Genomic DNA, 21459 nt, shown 5'->3' on the forward strand with positions numbered 1-21459 from the left:
ACAATAAGGCTGGGATTCCTTCTAAGCAAATGTTTTTCCTCAATTAAAGCAAACAAAACCACCCCAAGGTTCCCTTCCCCCTTCTCCCTGAGACTCTGACAGACATTGATTTCTGTTGGGTGGAGGGATTTCCTTTCTTTATCTCAATTGAGAAGGTGCCCAAAGGAAAGGTCCAACCTGAGGGAAGGAACCAATCTTTCTGCTATGACCATCCCAACCAGGGCAACTCAACTTCTCACCCTGGAAGGGCATTCCCATCTTGGATTGGTCTGAAAACTAGCCGGGGTGGCAGTCAGGGGCTCCTTGCCTCTCTCTCACCATGGCCCTGTGGGGGGGGGGGGACGACCCTGTTCTCACCAGTCTTCCCTCCCTCTCTCCTGCCTTACAGCTTCCTTTTAAGGCTAGTCTTACAGAATGTGAGCTCCTTGAATTTCGCAGGGTGGGTGGCCCAGTCACCTAGGGGTTGTTGTGTTCCACTGTTAGCAAGCACTTCATAAATGCTGGTGGCTGTGCCAACAGGCCAGGGCAGGCCAGGGCACGCCAGGGCAGGCCAGGGCGCCTCTCTTCGAAATCCTGCCTTCTGCCATAAAAGAAGAAACGCTTAAAGGAGTCAGCTGGAAGACAGCCGGGGCTGCCCCCTGCCCGGTCCTCCACTGCCCCAGCCCTCTTCCCTTCCCCACTTCCTCCAGCCCCTCCCTTCCGGGAAGTGAGCATCGATGAGGATGCCCATTTCCCACAGGAACCAGAGGCTGACATTTGAGGGACACTACAAGGAGACTCAGGGGCAGAGCCCCCAGTCTGGGGTCGGAAAGTTAGGGTACTCCCTAGCTGGGGGCGGGGCGGGCTAGCCGCTTCACCACCCTGCCTCAGTTTCCTCCTCTGGATTCTGGGGAGAACAGCACCCCCCTCTCACTGGTGGGCACCCTAGGCACGGTGGCCGGCCAGGCGCGGGCCCTGCCCTCAGGTGGTTTCACCCCGCCAGCACCGCGGCCAGGGGCGTCAGCACCGCGGCCAGGGGCGTCAGCACCGCGGCCAGGGGCATCGGCACCGCGTCAGCACCGCGGCCAGGGGCATCGGCACCGCGGCCAGGGGCATCGGCACCGCGGCCAGGGGCATCGGCACCGCGGCCAGGGGCATCGGCACCACGGCCAGAGGCGTCGGCACCGCGTCAGCACCGCGGCCAGGGGCATCAGCAGCGCCCAGGGGCATCAGCACCGCGTCAGCACCGCGGCCAGGGGCATCGGCACCACGGCCAGGGGCATCAGCACCGCGTCAGCACCGCGGCCAGGGGCATCGGCACCACGGCCAGGGGCGTCGGCACCGCGGCCAGGGGCATCAGCACCGCGTCAGCACCGCGGCCAGGGGCATCAGCACCGCGTCAGCACCGCGGCCAGGGGCATCGGCACCACGGCCAGGGGCATCGGCTCCGCGGCCAGGGGCATCGGCTCCGCGGCCAGGGGCATCAGCACCGCATCAGCACCGCGCCCAGGGGCATCGGCACCGCGCCCAGGGGCATCGGCTCTTGGGTCCCTCCATCCCCCGCCCCGCCCCCTCTCTCCTGGTCACTGAGGCCCTTTCGGTGCCCGGGGGCCTTGCGCCGTCTCGGGGTCCTCGGCCCCCGGGGGCCCCGACACTAGGGTTTATTAAACGTGAGCTGGAAGGGCCAGGCCTCACTTCCTCTGCAGGAGGAGGCGTGCGCTCCCGGGAGGGGGCTTCGCCCGGCTTCTCGGGGGCTTCGCCCGGCTTCTCGGGGGCTTCGCCCGGCTTCTCGGGGGCTTCGCCCGGCTTCTCGGGGGCGCGGGGGCCGGACGTCGAGCCCGGCACGCGACTCTGGCCCATCTTGTACCCGACCTGCTTCCGCCTCCAGCGCGCGCTCCTCTCCCGGCGCAGGCGCACTGCGAGCTGGCCCGCGGGCCGGAGACGACCCGGGAGGGTGCGCGTGCGCAGACACAGCCGGTCTGGGCGTGGAGACGTGCGCCGGCGCCCTGGGTACCGCCGGAAGCGGGGCCGTTCAGAGGCGGCGGTGGGGAACGGAGAGGCCGTGCGGCACGCAGGCGCAGTTGGAGCCTCCGAGGGCGGAGGCGGAAGTGGGCTTGGGCGGAGCGGAGGGGCGGGGCGGAGCGGGGCGGGGCCGAGCCGCGCACGCAGGCGCACCGGGCCCCCCGCCCCTCCCCGCACCGGGTCCGCTCGCGCAGGCGCAGCGAAGCCGCCGGGCCGCCATGGCGGGGCCGCACGTGTCCCGCGTCCGGGCGCTGTACCGGCGCCTCCTGGCGCTGCACCGCGTGCTGCCGCCCGACCTGCGCGCCCTCGGCGACCAGTACGTGAAAGACGAGTTCCGGAGGCACAAAGACGCTGGCCGCCAGGAGGCGCTGCGCTTCCTCGGCGAGTGGGAGGCAAGTCTGCGCGTGCGCGGGCGCCCTGGCCCCGGGGCGCAGCCTGCCTGGATTGAGCGCCTGCTGGATGCCGACGGCCCCGGAGCATGGCGGCGGGCGGCGTTTATGCAGCGCCAACTGTGTGCCCCACGCGTGTCCGTGCGCCTCCTCCCGGCCTCGCCGTCCCGGGGCGCCCGCGGGGCCCCGCATTTATTAACCACCCCCCTGTGTACCGACCTCCTCTCTGCCAGCCTGGGTGAAGCGCCTGCTGTGGGCCGGCCTGGGGACAGGGGCAGCACCTGTCCTGGGGGGACAGAGTGGGGGGACTGAGCAGGTCTAGAGAGGGGGGACACGCGGGGGATGGGAGGAGAGGACCCCACGGCTGTCCGCGGCTGGCGGCACTGAGAAAGGGGCCGGGGGTCACAGCAAGGAGAAGACGCTTCCCGGGCCTGGAGACCTTGGCCGGGGGCGCGGGGCCCAGGAGTGCGTGGAGGGAGCCGGGGGGGGGGTTAGCCAGGACTTTTACTGGATATTGGAGGTAAAAGGGAGCCACCGGCCTCTAGTGAGTAGGGGGCTGTGACTGAAGCGTGGGGAGACCTGGGGCAGGCGGACCCTCCAGCAGTCATGCGGTGGTCCGGGTGCGAGGGGACCCAGCTGCGCTTGGCTTGGAGGGGGAGGTGGGGGGTGTGATAAAACTGTCAGTAGGCTGCGGAGGGAAAGTGGCCCGGGCATGCGGAGGGGAATCACCAGAAATGCAGGAGTGGGCATTTGCGATCTCTCCCAGAGATGCTACTGAGGAGAAATCTCCCAGAGATCCAGCACGTTGGAACCAACCAGAGATGCTGCAGAAGTGATCTCTCCCAGAGATGCTACTGAGGAGAAATCTCCCAGAGATCCAGCACGTTGGAACCAACCAGAGATGCTGCAGAAGCAGTCTCTCCCAGAGATGCTACTGAGGAGAAATCTCCCAGAGATCCAGCACGTTGGAACCAACCAGAGATGCTGCAGAAGCAGTCTCTCCCAGAGATGCTACTGAGGAGAAATCTCCCAGAGATCCAGCACGTTGGAACCAACCAGAGATGCTGCAGAGGCGATCTCTCCCAGAGATGCTACTGAGGAGAAATATCCCAGAGATCCAGCACGCACGTTGGAACCAACCAGAGATGCTACAGAGGCGATCTCTCCCACAGATGCTACTGAGGAGAAATCTCCCAGAGATCCAGCACGTTGGAAACAACCAGAGATGCTACAGAGGCGATCTCTCCCAGAGATGCTACTGAGGAGAAATCTCCCAGAGATCCAGCACGTTGGAACCAACCAGAGACGCTGCAGAAGTGATCTCTCCCAGAGATGCTACTGAGGAGAAATCTCCCAGAGATCCAGCACGTTGGAACCAACCAGAGATGCTGCAGAAGTGATCTCTCCCAGACATGCTACTGAGGAGAAATCTCCCAGAGATCCAGCAACATTGGAACCAACCAGAGATGCTACAGAGGCGATCTCTCCCAGAGATGCTACTGAGGAGAAATCTCCCAGAGATCCAGCACGTTGGAACCAACCAGAGATGCTGCAGAAGTGATCTCTCCCAGAGATGCTACTGAGGAGAAATCTCCCAGAGATCCAGCACGTTGGAAACAACCAGAGATGCTACAGAGGCGATCTCTCCCAGAGATGCTACTGAGGAGAAATCTCCCAGAGATCCAGCACGTTGGAACCAACCAGAGATGCTGCAGAAGTGATCTCTCCCAGAGATGCTACTGAGGAGAAATCTCCCAGAGATCCAGCACGTTGGAACCAACCAGAGATGCTGCAGTGATCTCTCCCAGAGATGCTACTGAGGAGAAATCTCCCAGAGATCCAGCAACATTGGAACCAACCAGAGATGCTACAGAGGCGATCTCTCCCAGAGATGCTACTGAGGAGAAATCTCCCAGAGATCCAGCACGTTGGAACCAACCAGAGATGCTGCAGAAGTGATCTCTCCCAGAGATGCTACTGAGGAGAAATCTCCCAGAGATCCAGCACGTTGGAACCAACCAGAGATGCTGCAGAAGCAGTCTCTCCCAGAGATGCTACTGAGGAGAAATCTCCCAGAGATCCAGCACGTTGGAACCAACCAGAGATGCTGCAGAGGCGATCTCTCCCAGAGATGCTACTGAGGAGAAATCTCCCAGAGATCCAGCACGCACGTTGGAACCAACCAGAGATGCTACAGAGGCGATCTCTCCCAGAAATGCTACTGAGGAGAAATCTCCCAGAGATCCAGCACGTTGGAAACAACCAGAGATGCTACAGAGGCGATCTCTCCCAGAGATGCTACTGAGGAGAAATCTCCCAGAGATCCAGCACGTTGGAACCAACCAGAGATGCTGCAGAAGTGATCTCTCCCAGAGATGCTACTGAGGAGAAATCTCCCAGAGATCCAGCACGTTGGAACCAACCAGAGATGCTGCAGAAGTGATCTCTCCCAGAGATGCTACTGAGGAGAAATCTCCCAGAGATCCAGCAACATTGGAACCAACCAGAGATGCTACAGAGGCGATCTCTCCCAGAGATGCTACTGAGGAGAAATCTCCCAGAGATCCAGCACGTTGGAACCAACCAGAGATGCTACAGAGGCGATCTCTCCCAGAGATGCTACTGAGGAGAAATCTCCCAGAGATCCAGCACGTTGGAACCAAGCAGAGATGCTGCAGAAGCAGTCTCTCCCAGAGATGCTACTGAGGAGAAATCTCCCAGAGATCCAGCACGTTGGAACCAACCAGAGATGCTACAGAGGCGATCTCTCCCAGAGATGCTACTGAGGAGAAATCTCCCAGAGATCCAGCACGTTGGAACCAACCAGAGATGCTACAGAGGCGATCTCTCCCAGAGATGCTACTGAGGAGAAATCTCCCAGAGATCCAGCACGTTGGAACCAACCAGAGATGCTACAGAGGCGATCTCTCCCAGAGATGCTACTGAGGAGAAATCTCCCAGAGATCCAGCACGTTGGAACCAACCAGAGATGCTACAGAGGCGATCTCTCCCACAGATGCTACTGAGGAGAAATCTCCCAGAGATCCAGCACGTTGGAACCAACCGGAGATGCTACAGAGGCGATCTCTCCCAGAGATGCTACTGAGGAGAAATCTCCCAGAGATCCAGCACGTTGGAACCAACCAGAGATGCTACAGAGGCGATCTCTCCCACAGATGCTACTGAGGAGAAATCTCCCAGAGATCCAGCACGTTGGAACCAACCAGAGATGCTGCAGAAGTGATCTCTCCCAGAGATGCTACTGAGGAGAAATCTCCCAGAGATCCAGCACGTTGGAACCAACCAGAGATGCTACAGAGGCGATCTCTCCCACAGATGCTACTGAGGAGAAATCTCCCAGAGATCCAGCACGTTGGAACCAACCAGAGATGCTGCAGAAGTGATCTCTCCCAGAGATGCTACTGAGGAGAAATCTCCCAGAGATCCAGCACGTTGGAACCAACCGGAGATGCTACAGAGGCGATCTCTCCCAGAGATGCTACTGAGGAGAAATCTCCCAGAGATCCAGCACGTTGGAACCAACCGGAGATGCTACAGAGGCGATCTCTCCCAGAGATGCTACTGAGAAGAAATCTCCCAGAGATCCAGCACGTTGGAACCAACCGGAGATGCTACAGAGGCGATCTCTCCCACAGATGCTACTGAGGAGAAATCTCCCAGAGATCCAGCACGCACGTTGGAACCAACCAGAGATGCTACAGAGGCGATCTCTCCCAGAGATGCTACTGAGGAGAAATCTCCCAGAGATCCAGCACGTTGGAACCAACCAGAGATGCTGCAGAAGCAGTCTCTCCCAGAGATGCTACTGAGGAGAAATCTCCCAGAGATCCAGCACGTTGGAACCAACCAGAGATGCTGCAGAGGCGATCTCTCCCAGAGATGCTACTGAGGAGAAATCTCCCAGAGATCCAGCACGTTGGAACCAACCAGAGATGCTGCAGAGGCGATCTCTCCCAGAGATGCTACTGAGGAGAAATCTCCCAGAGATCCAGCACGCACGTTGGAACCAACCAGAGATGCTACAGAGGCGATCTCTCCCAGAGATGCTACTGAGGAGAAATCTCCCAGACATCCAGCACGTTGGAAACAACCAGAGATGCTGCAGAAGTGATCTCTCCCAGAGATGCTACTGAGGAGAAATCTCCCAGAGATCCAGCACGTTGGAAACAACCAGAGATGCTACAGAGGCGATCTCTCCCAGAGATGCTACTGAGGAGAAATCTCCCAGAGATCCAGCATGTTGGAACCAACCAGAGATGCTACGGAGGCGATCTCTCCCAGAGATGCTACTGAGAAGAAATCTCCCAGAGATGCAGCACGTTGGAACCAACCGGAGATGCTACAGAGGCGATCTCTCCCACAGATGCTACTGAGGAGAAATCTCCCAGAGATCCAGCACGCACGTTGCAACCAACCAGAGATGCTGCAGAAGTGATCTCTCCCAGAGATGCTACTGAGGAGAAATCTCCCAGAGATCCAGCACGTTGGAACCAACCAGAGATGCTACAGAGGCGATCTCTCCCACAGATGCTACTGAGGAGAAATCTCCCAGAGATCCAGCAACATTGGAACCAACCAGAGATGCTGCAGAGGCGATCTCTCCCAGAGATGCTACTGAGGAGAAATCTCCCAGAGATCCAGCACGTTGGAACCAACCAGAGATGCTACAGAGGCGATCTCTCCCAGAGATGCTACTGAGGAGAAATCTCCCAGAGATCCAGCACGTTGGAACCAACCAGAGATGCTACAGAGGCGATCTCTCCCAGAGATGCTACTGAGGAGAAATCTCCCAGAGATCCAGCACGTTGGAACCAACCAGAGATGCTGCAGAAGTGATCTCTCCCAGAGATGCTGCAGAGGTGAAATCTCCCAGAGAAGTGGGAGAGGTGGAAGAGAGCAGAGGTGGGCCCCCCTTGGCACCATATTGAATCTTAGGGTGAGAGAGAGTGAGGATTCCAGGTGACTCCTGGTGAGGGACCTGCGGGATTTGGGTGCTTTGGACAGTATTGATAATGTTTTCCCTTTGTTTTTGAAGAAGATCATGACCTCAAGGAGGTGATGCCATGCCATGTACATGACTTACATCTGACTGAGGGTAGACTCTGCTAAGTCTTCAGCCTCATTTTTGCCTCCAGAGCCATCTGGGCCCAGTGGCCAGATAGGAATCAGGTTGATTGGAGATAGCCCTGGAGGAGAGAAAGTCAGGGTGAAGTGACTTGCCCAGGGTCACACTGCTAGTAAATGTCAAATTATTGAAGCCAGGTTCGAACTTCCAAATTTGAACTCCAGCCTTCCTGACTCCTAGACCAGTATTGTATCCACTGTGCCACCTAGCTGCCTTGGACAGCAAAGGTTGAATGGCATATCTCTGAGGATGATTGTTTTTACATCTGTAAAATTAAAGGGACTTGAATATTGAATATTTAAATATTGTTCTAACCTGTAAAGTGTCATAATCCAGTAATTCAGAAATATATCATCTTCACTTCAGATTAGGGAATAATTCTTCATCACCAGGTCTGTGCAATGTAAAAGAGATACTGAGAATGGATAGTCTTTTCAAGAAGGAGGCAGCTGGCTAGAGTGCTGAGCCTGGAGTCAGAAAGACCTGAGTTCAATTCCTACCCTTGATGAGGATGAAACGAGAGAATATTTGTAAAATGATTAGCATGGTGCCTATATACAATAGACACTGCAGAAATATTTCTTCCTTCTCATCACATCCATTCCCACTCTCTCCTCTTTTCCTCCTTTAGGGAATTTAAGGAGGCTATGCACAGAAATATCATAATCCTGGAGTGAAAAATTCATAGAGTTTGGCATTATCTCTATATGGGGAAAATGGGGTGTCCTATTGGGGGAAAAACTCAGTGGAAAGGTTGTTGGGGGGCTTTAATGAGGATCTGTGTGGACAAGAGTCTGGGGCTTTGAGGGAAAGAAGGTCAGAAGCTGGGATCAAGAGACCTGATTTTGAATCCCACTATCCCACCTCTTAGGCTAATTCCTTGATGGAAAGGAGTGGGGATTTCCATGAAGACAGACTGGGAGAGCAGGTGGGCCCAAGGTGGCTACTTAGGAAACAGCTTTTTCAGAGCTTTGTCAGCTAAGAAAGAGGCAGAACTTCTGCTCAGATGAGGAAGAGAGGAAACCAATCATGTGACAGTCCAGAGCATATCTCTGGACAAGGGATCCTGGTGCTCTGACCACACTGGAGGGCTTCCAGGACCAGAGAGTGGGGACCAAAGGACTGAACTCAGGCCACTGGAAGGCCACGAGAAGTAGCCCAGTCAAGCCCCACAGAGGCTTTGGCCTCGGCATCCTGGGCTCAGATCTCTGCTCTGTCAGGTCCCTGTGGGTCCCTGTCACTCGGCCCCTAGAGTACCTTTCAGGCCAGCATCAGTGATTATGCCTCTGGGCTCCAGGCTACCCTGAAAGATTGAATGTCAAAGAGAGGATGAAGGGAGGCCCCCTGCATGGGTGCCCCCCCCCCAATTCTGGTGCACAAGCTGGTGCCCAAAGAACTTTTGCATCAGATGCCCTTAATTGTGAAGGGCCAGCCCACCCTCTTCACTTGTTAAAGCTTTTTTTTTCCAGGAAAGGTTCTCATCCAATAATTTGAGAGCAAGGCCCCATAGGGAGGCTGGCAGAATGTGGCCCTGCCTCCTTCAGTCAGTGGTGGCTCACAAGAGTCTCCTCTCATCTCTGATTCCTTACCCCATTGCTAAGTATGTGTAGGGTACAACTATGCAGCCATTTCTTAGTTTCCACCCAGAAAGAAGCTGTTCTCAGGAAGAGTGTGCCCAGGGGATCTTCCTTCCTTTACCCTGTCCAGATTGCTTTCCAGATCTGGTGATTCATTCACAACTTCACCAACAGTGAGCACATTGGTGATGCCTCTAGTATTTCCTTTTTGGTTCCTTTTTGGGTCTTTTTTGCCAATCTGATGAAGTGGGAGGTGGGAAGCTTAGAATGGCTATCATCGGCATTTCTGTCATTAGTGTCATGATCAATAGCCTGGGTTTCTTCTCTTGAGAACTGTTCATATCTTTAGGCCATTTATCTATTGGTTGAATGACTCATTTTCTTGGAAATTTGAATTGATTTCTCGTATATCTTGGAAGTGATACTTTTCTCAGCTTATGGTTTCCCTTTTAATCTTAGGTTTATTGATTTATTTCTGCAAAAAACCCTTTCATTTTGATGGACCACTGCCTTCCTAGTTTGACTAAACTTTCTCAAAAGAGTTCTCCCAGTGTGGGGCTGATCTGGAATTGGGTGTAAATGTGTGCAATGTGAAAACAGAACCCATTAATCATCCTGAAAACAGACCCACCCCCAGTTCTGGGAGGGAATAACCAGAACTGGTTCAACCATTATTTTACAGAGGCCAGGTGACTGGCCCAGGGTCACACAGTTAAGACATGTCAGACACTCCCCTGACTCTAGGCCAGTGTTTTACTCTCTATCAGGAGCCATTTAGAAGAAATTGTGACTTTTTCTCTTTTCCGTTACAAGGTAGTCCTAGACCTTCCTGTAAGTGCAGCCTTTTTTGTCTTGACAACAGTGATGCTTATTAGACTCTGAGATTGGAGGGGAAAGGAAAAAAAAATTTTTGCATGCAGTGGTCTTCATCAGGACTTCACATGATAGCCTCTGGTGGTTCACATTTCTATTTTCTAACTGCAGTTAATATTCAAATAGGCATCAGCAAAATTGAAACCTTAGCTTTCATCTTTTTAGAATATTGCTATTATTTTTAATGAAATGATTAGAAAGCTCATTTCCTTAGTTCCTTACAAAACTAAGAGGCATCATGGCTAAGTCAAGTGTCAGTTTTGGATAGGTCTGGGTTCAAATCCCTCTTTGACATTAGCTTGGGGTTCCAAGTTCTAAGTGTCTACTCAGCCATTGTTCTTGGTGCATAGAATTTCTACACCAGGACTGACAATGGGACTTGATATCCCAGATCCTTTCCATCTTGGCAACTTAGGAGCTGCTCAGGGTCCAGCTCATTTGAGAGAGTCACAATTTGGTTTTCGATTGACCTGACTGGGGGTTGATCCTTGAGACTTTGCCCTCTTCTCTTTTCAGTAGATGAATTTCTAGGTGTGGGAGACTCATTTGCTCGATAGGACCAGCACCACCTGCAGGTGGGAAAGTAATAGTTTCTTTTCTATTACACAGCCTGCTCCCAAGGCCAGTGTTTCTGTGTTTATTCTTGTATGTTGATGTGGTACAAGATTTAATTAACTGGGCTTGTTTAACCTCTTATAAATAATGTTACAGCTTTTTTCCATTCCGTGAATGATCCTCAAGATATGATCCTTAGTTAATGGAAAAAGAGACCTAAGGGGAATGCAAAAAAACAAGCATGTCTTTGTTACAAGGTTTAAAAGAAACAGTATATTTGATCTCTTTAAGAGAAACTTTAAAACCATAGCTTTTTTATATCATGAGAGTATTAAATTTTATTTAAATTTCCTGCAGTGGTCTTTGAGGTTTATCTATCAGAGAATCTAAAGGTATTTTCATTAAAAATGTGACATTTTATATACATACACATATATGATTAAATGAACTATGGACAGCCCCAGACCCAGCAATCTAGGGAATCTCCCTCAATTTGGACCCTGAATCAGACATTGAAAACAATGCCAGAAAAAACACTCCTTTATGTTTAGCTTGAGGGTCAGCCAATAAATCGATCAACCTCCTTTATGTAGTTCACAGATAGTGATATACTTTTGATATATGCAGTGAGGAAAGTCTTCTAAGGAATAACATCACTTGATTGAATTAAATGTTCTTTTCTCTCAGAAACTGAGCAAAGTAGAATCTTGGATTTTTGCCTTTTCCAGGCAATTAGTTGTATGACTAGAAAGGTGTGGTCTGCTAAAAATTTCCTTTGTGCAAAATTGCTTTCCTCTCATCACTATTATCAAGGATGCCTTTTATTTCTTTCATGGAGATTATTTTCATAAAGATTTTGTAGAGTTGGTCAAATAAGATTCTGGATCTGGGTATTATCTTGGTTGTATTTTGGGGTAATAGCAAGTTTTGAGTTTTTTTTAAATGGAGTATTTGGTGTACTTCTTTCCTTTTAAATATCCTGAGACTTGCTCCCTTTATATCTTCAGAACTGTGCTTATTGTGCACAATCTCCCTTTCTTTCCTTAGTTCTTCACAGGACCATGGAAAACTTGGAGAAAATCTGGTCCAAACCCTACATCTTACAGATGAGTTGCTGGAAGCTCAGAAGTTAGATAACTTGTCAGTAGGAGTGGCTGACCAGAGACTGGAACTCAGACCCTTCAAGTCCAGACTTAGAATTCTTGTTCTTGAATCTGCTCTCCTGACCTTTCACAGACCTCCCAGCCAGAGCCCTTTCAGGATCATGCCCTTCCCAGATAGTGCCCTTCTTAAACACAGCACCCCAGCCTGAGCCTCAGGTCCCCAGAGGACCCTGGGACTGTTATCTCCTTTCCTTCTTAGTGGTATGGCCCTGAAGACCCTCCAGTGGCAGGAAAGCTCCAGAGTTGGGGGCTGACACTAAGTCTGGTACTACCAGAGTGATTTCTAAGGGTTGGTTTGCCTTTGTTTTTGAAAAGGACCAATGACATCACAGGGCTATGTTTTGATTCAGATGTGAATTAGATTGAAATGAGTCTGCACAAAGTCATTGGCCTCACTCTGTCTTCCAGTCCTAAGTCTAGAGGCAGGATGAAAGTCAGGATGGTGGATGATGGCCTGGGTGGCAGTGGATGACATTGGCACCTTCCATGTGGACTCCATTGCACCTGCCTCTGCCACTTAGCCTCCAGGAGCAAGGAAGGCCAGATCTCACTGGGTCAGAAAAATGGCCAGAGCTTCTGTAGAATTGGGCCTGGCCATGCAGGTAGACTCCCAACTCAAAGATCAGGGGATGCTGTACTGATACATATTAAGCTGAGGTGGTCTTGACTCCCTGAGTGATCTACCGCTGACCTGGTGTCTCTTCTGGGCTCTAGACTCATGTTCACCCATTGACCACACACCTCCACCCATGGTCCCTTAAATTCAACATATAGAAAACTGTTTTTCCCCCCTCATATCCTCCCCCTGAACGTGCTTCTACCCCTTCCCTTTTTGTTCCCAATGACTGTTTCCCATAAAAAGTCATTCTTAACTCTCCTCTTCATGTTCTCTGCAGAGCCTTTTAGTTATTAGGCCCTGTCACCTCATCTTGTGTTCATTCCCACCCCACCTGCCACCCTGGGCCAGGCCTCTTCACTTCCTCCTTGGGCTGCTAATATGTGGCCTCCCTCCCCAGTCTGTCCTTGACATCTGACTAATTTTCTTAGAGTTGCTCCAAAAATGTCATCCTGCTGCTTAAAACCCTTTAGAGCAGCTCCTCATCGCCCACAAGTGACGCTTCAGTTCCTTAATCTGACATTGGAGGCCCTCCTCACGGAGGGTCACAACCTTATTGCACATTAATGACCTTTGTAAGGTTCACACTTCCATTTTCTGAGATAGCACAGTGGCAACTGTCACATTTAGAGACTATAATTGGGGAAGCTCTCCTGTCATCAACAGAGAGAGAAGAGTTTGGTCTAGAAACCTCAAGAGGCCTTTCCCCTTTTTGTCTGTTCATTGTCCCCTGGGGCTTCATGCCTAATGAGCTTGGGGAGATCTGGCTTAGTTATATGACTCTGCAAGCTTCATGTAAATGTGATTTTTTTCTACTATTCATAATCCTCCAAAAGCTTCATGAATTTATTTTAGAACATAAAATAAATTTATATTCTAAGATGAGATTGTTCCTGGCTACCATTTCTCTTTGCAAAGAAATCAATTGTTTGCTGGATGAGATATTTAGAAACTTGTGATTTTTCTTCACTGTGGCACTTTATTTAAATTTCCTCAGAATATGTTGATAATCAATGCCAGTCTCTTCTTTTTCCATTTCCCATTTAAACAGGTCAGGTCAGGCTAACCAGTTTCATGCCATATTGTTCCCTCAAGTCTTTGGTCTCATGTTTCCAGACAGCTGATTCAGGAATGAGCCCCACCCCGGGAGCCACCATGAAGTCCATTCCTCCTGCTCAGCACCTCCCGATAGGATAGTTCCATAGCCCCCCTTTCTGAATGAACATTTTCTATTTTTCTAAATATGACAAACACGAACATTTCCATAAGCTAGCAACAGGAAAAAATGATAGTCTATGAAACTGAGAATCTCTTCTACATACAATTTTTTAAAGAAGCATGTCACAAATTCAACCCCTTAATTTAAAAGTGGCCCTACTTATCTTTGTCTCTTGTTGAGCAGATGGATGGATGGACAGATGGATGGATGGATGGACGGATGGATGGACAGACAGTCAAATTGGCAGACAGAGAATTTGCTAGGCACTCAGTATATTTTAGGCACTGTGCTGGATCTGAGTTGACCAGATTGGCTGGGACCCGCTCCTGAGGTCAGTCTTGGGAAGAAGTCTCCAATCTAAATAGCTGAGTTTCCCCTATCTCCCATTTTTACAGAGTGAGAAAGCAGTGGACAAGGACTTTTCCTCTTTTGTTCATTTTATTTATTTTTAAATTTTATTTTTTAATCACACATGCACACACACACACACACAAACATACAACAGCATTCTAGAATCATGGTTGATCAGAATTCCTAAATTTTTCAAAATTGCTCAGTTTTAATTATGCTGTTACAACTTTTTCTCCTAAGTCTGCTCACTTCATATTAAATTCTTCCTCTCCCCTTCCTCCTCCCTCCAATTATTCTTTGTCTTTTCTTCTCTAATATATCCTTTTCCTATGGCCTTTCTTCTTTCAAGATCATTGAAAAATCAATTGATTTTCATTCACAATCACTTGATGACCCTAACTGACCTCACTGTTCTTTGAGGAAGCTTATATCCTTCACCCTTTTACAGTTAGAGTACATATACTTCATCCATGTAAAGTCTTTTTTGGATACTGGGTTTGTATTTCCTTTTTTTTCTCTTTAATATTTCTTTTTCTCTTCCATATTTAGAATTTTTGCTCAACTCTGGTCCTTTCTTCTTTTTTTTCAGGAATACTTGGATGCCCTCTACTTTATTATTTGTCATCCATTTTTCCTCTGTAGGATTATAGTAACATTTTCTGGTAAGTTATTCCTCAATAGAGCAACTACATCTTTGGCTGTTTGAAATCTCATATTCCATTCTTTCCCTTCCTTTAGGTGATATCTGCTAAATTTTGTGTGATCCTTACTGTTCTCTCATGGCTTAAACTCTTTCTAACTAATGAGGAGTTTTGAATTTTCTTTGAATCTGGGAGTCCACGACTACTGGAATTTTCATTTAAGAGGATCTTAAAGGAGGTGATGGGTGGATTCTATTTTCACTTGGCCTTCTGATCAAGAGACCTAGGAAGCTTTCTTTTTCTGGCCAAGATTTCTAGGAAGGACAGTGTTTCTTAAATCACTTCTTCTCAGTCTATTTTCTGGGTCATTGTTCTTCACATGCATTCCCCCCGCCCTATTTTTTCAAACTTTTGACCTTGTCTTAATAGTTCTTGGTGTCTCATAAAATCATTAATTTCTGTTTAGTTTGTTCTCATTTCCAGGGAGTCTCTTTCTTGAATTAGATTTTGAGCTTCTTGTTCCCAGATGGCCATGGCTGGGGTGGAGGAGAGGATGGTGAGATCGGTCATAGTCTGAGATGCTGCTGGTCTAGGATCAAGCACTTGGTCCTTACTCCTAGGCCTTCTGAGAGACGCTCCCCCCTCCCCCATCCCTGTGGAGCTGCTCCCAGCTCTGATCTGGGGGACCCTCTGGGAGGGCTGGGGGACATTGACTCTGGAGTCCCAGGATACTGGCTGTGCTCTCTCAACTGTTGAGTGACCTCTGGTATTTCTCCTTGATGCGCCAGTCATTACGTGGTGCCCCCCTGGCTGTGCCCCAGTCCCACCTCTGCTGTGTCTTCTCAGACCAATATTCAGCTCTCTTAGACTGTCTCATTCTGACTCCCTTCTCTAGCAGGTTTTCGACCAGGTCCTTCCTGGAGGTCTGATGGGGTGGGGGAGAAGGATGGCCCAGTCAAGTGTGGAGACTGGCCCCCACCAGCCTCAGTCTCCAGTCTTAAAGAGTGGGCAGAGTGGCCTTCATGCAGGATATATAGGGCTCTATTGTGTGTGGGGGGTATCTTAATGATGTCTTAAGCAGTGAGTGTCTGATTAGTCTTCTCAGCATATACTTTTGCCCTTACTAAAAGGGCATTCTTCCCCATTTCCGTATCACTGACTTGGCCCATCTTAGTTCTTTATCCTCAAAATGGGAAGAATAATAATAACAGCTGCTTGCAGGCCCTGGGCTGCATTAGACAAGGTCCTTCTCAGCTTTGTCTTAGGGGAGCTCCTTGCATTCCAAAAGAGCCTCAGTGCCCCTCAGGTCAGCCACATGTCATTCCTGGCCAGATGTTTGCCCTGGCCAGTCTCCATCGCTTTCTCTTTTGTAATCAGTTAGCAAGCATTTATGAAGTGCCTCTTGTTTCCAGGGAAGTGCTAGTTACACAGTGAAGTAAGTACGAAACTCCATGAGTGGGTGGGGGAGCAGTGCGAGAGGAGGGGGCCCGGCCCAGCTGAATGAGCTCAGGGACTTCTTCCTATAGAAGGGCAAGTAGACAGGAGGCCTGAATGGGACACTCCATTCCATCTGAGGGAAAAGGCTTCCAGGAAAGGCAGGGGGAACATGGAGGGCTTCATAGGAAGAAGAACTTGAAGATGAGTCTTGGATCTTAGAGGGAATGGGAAAAGGCCTGGCAGGGTCAGCCAAGAGCTGATGAGGTCCTGGACCACACTGGTAGTCAAGAGTGGTTGAGAAGTGTTGGTAGAATCTGGGGGCTGAGGGAAGGAGACACAGCTCGAGCAGGGGCTGGAGATCCAGATTCTGGAAGCAAAACAGCCCCTGTCTTCAAAGAAGATTCCCATAGCCTCCCCAGTAAAGCCTTGACTGATCTCTACCTTCCTCCACAAAATGATCGCCATTGAATACTGCATTTATTAAATACAGGTGGCTCCATGGGGAGGGGTGGCTATTCCACCAGTGCAGAGAAAGGGTCCAAGGCACTGTTTGTTCTGTGGTTGTGTTTAGTGCTAGTAGCAAACTTCTTGGGGGGGTCTGGGGGGGGGGTTGTAGCTCAGTAGATGCCTCTTCAACTGGTGTATGATGCCAGCTAAAGTGTACCTAGCTCTTGCCAGGGTCAGGTACTGCGCAAATAGTATCTCAGGTGACCCTCACAACAGCCTGAGGGAGGTGCTGCCATCACCCCCATTTTACAGATGAGGAAATTGAGGCAGACGAAAGTGACTTGTACAGGGTCATGCACAGAGCACCCCACCAAAGTAGAGTATTTCACCAAAGTAGAGAATTTGGGAGGAGGGAAGGAAGAAATGAACATGAACCAGTGTGGGCTCCTCTCTTCACCCTTCTTTGCAAATCTCTTATTCAAATCAGAGCAATCACCCTTAGAGTTCACACACCTAGAGTTGGAGAGTAGGATCCTTGCATCCCCAGGAGCTCCAGGAGGCCCCCGCTACTTGTATAGGGGTAGAATGCTCAGGCCCCCCTTGGCACAGAGCCAACTCTATCTTTATGAACTTCCTGGTGGTCTTCTGGGCAGCCCACCCATAGGAAGGACCAAGGTAGTCCTTTGACTATAACTTTGAATAGCGGCAGTTTCCAAAATTACCACACGAGGGCAGAAGAGCCTCATGTCTGGAAGACCTCACCAGGTAGTCTGCAAATCCTATGCCTGTCTTAAACATGGCATACTTCAGGCTTCACATATTCATTTTCCATAAAATGCTAAAGGATATGTAGTTTATTTCAAATTCTAAAATGGTTTCTCATTTGTGATTGAAAAAAGGGACAAAGACAGAGAAGAGGGAGGGATAGGAGATGGGGTGGGGGACAGGTTGAGGGAGGTTGAGGTTGGGTCATGGCCACCAAGAGAAATACTTCCCTGTGTCAGCATTACAAAGGTCATGTGGATGATGTCATCGACCTGGACTCCTGGGCAGTTTGACCTCTTAAGGTCACTGAACTGGCAGGGGCAGAAGGAGGCAAGGGGAGGCCCTCTGGCATAGTATATTCTGGTAGAAAACTTCTTGACTCAGGATTGAAGAGGTGGTAAGAGCCTGCTCTGGACTGGGACCTCTGGCTTCCCAGGATGTGTTCTCAACCAGATGGGGCTTTAGGGAACTCCAGTTTGATATAACTCCATTGTGATGGCCAGAAGATGCCAGTGTTGTCCTAAGATTCCCAGGGTTCCAGCCTCTGGCCTAAGCACCTGTCAGAGCACAATGGGAATATTAGATTTGGTTCTGGGCAGCACAGAAGGGTCCTTGATAAACTGGAGAGTGTCTTGGGGAGCAGAAGGAGATGACTCAGAAGGGCTTAGTTATCTTGTCCAACAAGCATTGCTTAAAGGAATTGGGAATGTCCAACTTGGAAAAGAGATGGCAGCTGCCTCCAAGCATTGGAAAACTCACTACAAGCAAATGTGTCTCACCAATTAGAACTGTCCAAAGGGACCAGGTATTTCCAGTCCCTTTCCCACATAACTCCTCACCAGGTATCAGAACCAGTTTTAGAGATGACAAGGATCTTGGAGGGCATCCAGTTCAATGCAGAGAGGTGACAACAAAGCACACATCACAGGGAGGATGGGTCAGAGGCCAGGGTTGAAGAGAGGTTCAGTGTGACCAGAGCAGTGCACTTTTCCATTGTCCCACAAGGCATGAGTTGGATCATGTCACTGCCCTGCCCAAGAGTCTTCATTGGCTCCAGGAGGCCAAAGGGACTACTCCATTGGTATAAAATCCTTCCCAGTCTGGCATCCATCTGGGGACTCTCTTCAAGGCAAATTACTTTCTCATGTATATCTTCATAGTTCAAGGAAGCCGTTACTGTTTTCTTTGGTTTTTTAAATGAAGAAATAAAACAGATGCAGATCTAGTTTGGTGCATTTCACTTGGGCCACTTAGACTTTTCCATCTGTTTTCCATTCAACACCTCATTGTCGGAAGTGACTCTTGAATCTCGGACTCACTATTTATTCACTTGAGAGTTTGACATATAAATAGATTTGGGGTCTTGGTTCCCAGCTTGAAACTAATCTGAAGTCATTCTTGCCACAGTCAACTGCTGCCATGACCTGGGGATCACAACCATCAAACACATCTTGGACCTGAAACCCTCCCTCCCCTCAGGGAGTTTACTTTGATCAGAGAGTGTTGGGACCAAAATACTATAATAAGAAAGAAGGCTATGATAAGAGTGAGGCCCTGTGTATGGGAAGATGGGGAAGGGGCATGAAGAGTTAGTGCCACCAGGACTTGGCAGTGAATGGGATGTCATGGCAGAGGGGGTGGGAGGACCAGGTGATCCTGAGCTTGTGAACCTGGGCAACCCCAGGCAACTAGTACCTGGGGTGAAAACCCAGGCAGAATAGGGTCAAAAAGAGTTGGGCACAACTCAACAACAGCAAGAATCAATTGGAAGTCATTTACATAAAGATAGGAATGGAATCAGTGGAAACTGAGATTACTAAGAGTGAACTAGAAGCACCCAACTCTTGTCTGATATTGTTTTGATATTAGTTTTGGTATAAATCTCTTCCCCCTTCTGTCCCCCTCCCCCATGCTCCCTGAGGACTGCCTTTGACTTTATCTTAAAACAGTATTTTCTTAATTGCTTGGCACAGTACACCCATATTTCACACACAGTAGGGATCGAATTGAATGTTTCTTTGGGTGAAATGAAAGAATGAAGCCTTCCTTAGCAAAAGATTTAAAATTAAAAAGCACTTGAGAAAATGAGAACACAGCTTTTCCTAAAATGCATTTCCAGACTAATGACAATGTTGGGCCAGAACAAATAGTAGGTGCCATGTTGCACCTTTTTCAAGGTCAAGTGTTTGATCATGGTTTGGATAGCAAGGGCTTTTTAGGGAGAGGAAGATGAAGTTGATCATTTTGTCACCTTCTCCTGGACTCAGGATAAAGGTCCTTCAAGCATCACTGAGTCCACCATTGTATTTATGAACTTATTTATAATACGCAGGCCCCGTGGAGGGTCCTGAGGCCAGTTCTACCTAGCACCATGAGGAGACATTTTAATAACTGGCTTAGTGTATGCTTGAGAATAGTCCCATGGTACAGAGAGCTCCTGTGGGGCCTGAGGAGCCTTTTCAGCTATTTTCTCTAGGACAAGGCAAGGCAGACCCAAGGGGGAATCTAGAGGCCAGAGAAGGTCAAAAGTTATCCAGAAGGGGAAGATTTACCTTGGGCCCAATGATACTGGAGGATTTCTATGGAATTTTTCCCTAACCAGGAAATGTCCGTCATCAGGAAATGGAGTTAATAGAGCTGAGCTCCAAATCCTTTTATCATGAAGCATTTAATCATCCAAATTAAACCTTTGGAGGGAGAAATTCCAAAGACTTCAGCTTAGTACCTGGTATTTCTTAAATCTCCCAGGACCCAGTTCCTGAGCTTTCTGTGCTTAGTTGAGGGTCTGTCTGGCAATGAGCTCATCCCGCACCAACACTGAAGCATTAGAATAATAATTCTTGCTAATCTTATTTTGTGAAGACAGACAGTCTTGAAATTAGTTTGAGCACAAAGGAATCATGACATTGATAAGGTTTTGAGGCCTAGACTATTGACTTTCTTTCAGTGTTTATTTCTGAAAGCAGCTCAGGGTTGGAAGAGATTGTACAGGGCACCTGTTCCACCTGTTGGGGCTTATCTCCCCAGTTCAGAGGCGAGATGCAATGAGCCTTTGATGAGGCGGGGGCCAGGGATCACAAGTACCAGAGCTGTCAGCTTTGCTGCAGTTGGGTTGAGCTCACCCTAGAGACCCTCAGTTTCCCTCTTTATAAAATGAGCAGTTTGGATGACATGATCTGCAATGCCCTTTCCAGCTTGGAGATAAATGTGACTCAGCATTGGATAATAATAGGCTTAGAGTTTCATTTTGTCTGGGTGGCTTCATGATAACAGAATGCCCCTTGGAATTATGACAATAGAAAATCTGCTCATTCTTCCAGCCCTTTCCCCCACCCCCCATGTGCTGCTGCCAGGAGCCACAGGCACCTGGCTGGTCCTCTCCTCATGCTGCAATTCTCTGCTTCCCAACTCTGTCTCCAGAATTCCCTAGCTTCGTTCAAGATCCAGTAAAAGCTGGCCTTCTCAAGGTGGGCTTTCATGTTCCCTCTAGTTCCAGTGTCTTCCCTGGGCCAGTTCTCCCCACCCTCTCCTACCTAGATCTCATTTGCACCTTGTCTTTTCCAATGGACAGGTTCAATGCCTGGCCTATCCGTGCAGCTTTGTGAGTATTTATTTGCTGACTGGCTGCATGGTACTACCCTCCTGGACCATGCCTTAATCCTTCGAGGGGAGATGATGTATTCCACTGGTCAGTGTGCTTAGTGACGAGGGCCTCCACTGGAGGGCAGACTCCAAGCTAGCCAAGAAAGGTATACCAGCTGGCTAAGGAAAAGGAAAACTTCCACAGGGGCAGCAGTTTATTTATCCTGAAGTAAAAGACTTTGAAGGAGCTTGAAGCACAGTCCTCAAGTATCTGAAGAGATTCCCTTTGTAGGGCTGGCATCAAAAAGCAAAGCTGGGGGCCAGTAAGTGGAAGCTAGGGAGAGGAAGTTGGTTTGGTCACAGCATTATGAAGTGCTGTTGTGGGGGCCAGGGTCAGACTGGCAAGTTCTGCCTGGGTAGGGGCCTGTTCTGTTGTATGGTCTCCTGGGTGCTCTCCAAACTTTGGACTTCTGGAATGAATCCTGACCCACCTACAATCTTAACTCCATGTTAGATGAATCTACATACCCTCAAGCCATTCATGGGCATTTTCCACTTCATATCCTTGGCCTATCTTTGAATGAAATAAAAGGATACTTTTGTGAGGGGCAGCATGCTCTAGTAAGAAATGTCTCCATTATGGAGGTGGTTTTCCTTACAAAAAGATTCCAGTAGCTATTAAATATGCTCTCTAAGT

At 49.6% G+C, this 21459-nt stretch overlaps 1 protein-coding gene across 1 annotated transcript in view; it reads left to right on the plus strand.

The window, feature by feature from the left end:
- The first annotated feature begins 2219 nt into the window (after window positions 1–2219).
- The window catches only part of SDHAF3 (succinate dehydrogenase complex assembly factor 3), a 37468-nt gene continuing 18228 nt past the window's right edge, over window positions 2220–21459 (plus strand). Inside the window, exon 1 of the mRNA XM_074195362.1 lies at window positions 2220–2393. Coding sequence (XP_074051463.1) covers window positions 2220–2393 — 174 coding nt within the window. The remainder of the gene's footprint in view (window positions 2394–21459) is intronic.

The sequence above is a fragment of the Macrotis lagotis genome, chromosome 7 (genome assembly GCF_037893015.1).
Source record: "Macrotis lagotis isolate mMagLag1 chromosome 7, bilby.v1.9.chrom.fasta, whole genome shotgun sequence".
Lineage (NCBI taxonomy): Eukaryota > Metazoa > Chordata > Mammalia > Peramelemorphia > Peramelidae > Macrotis > Macrotis lagotis.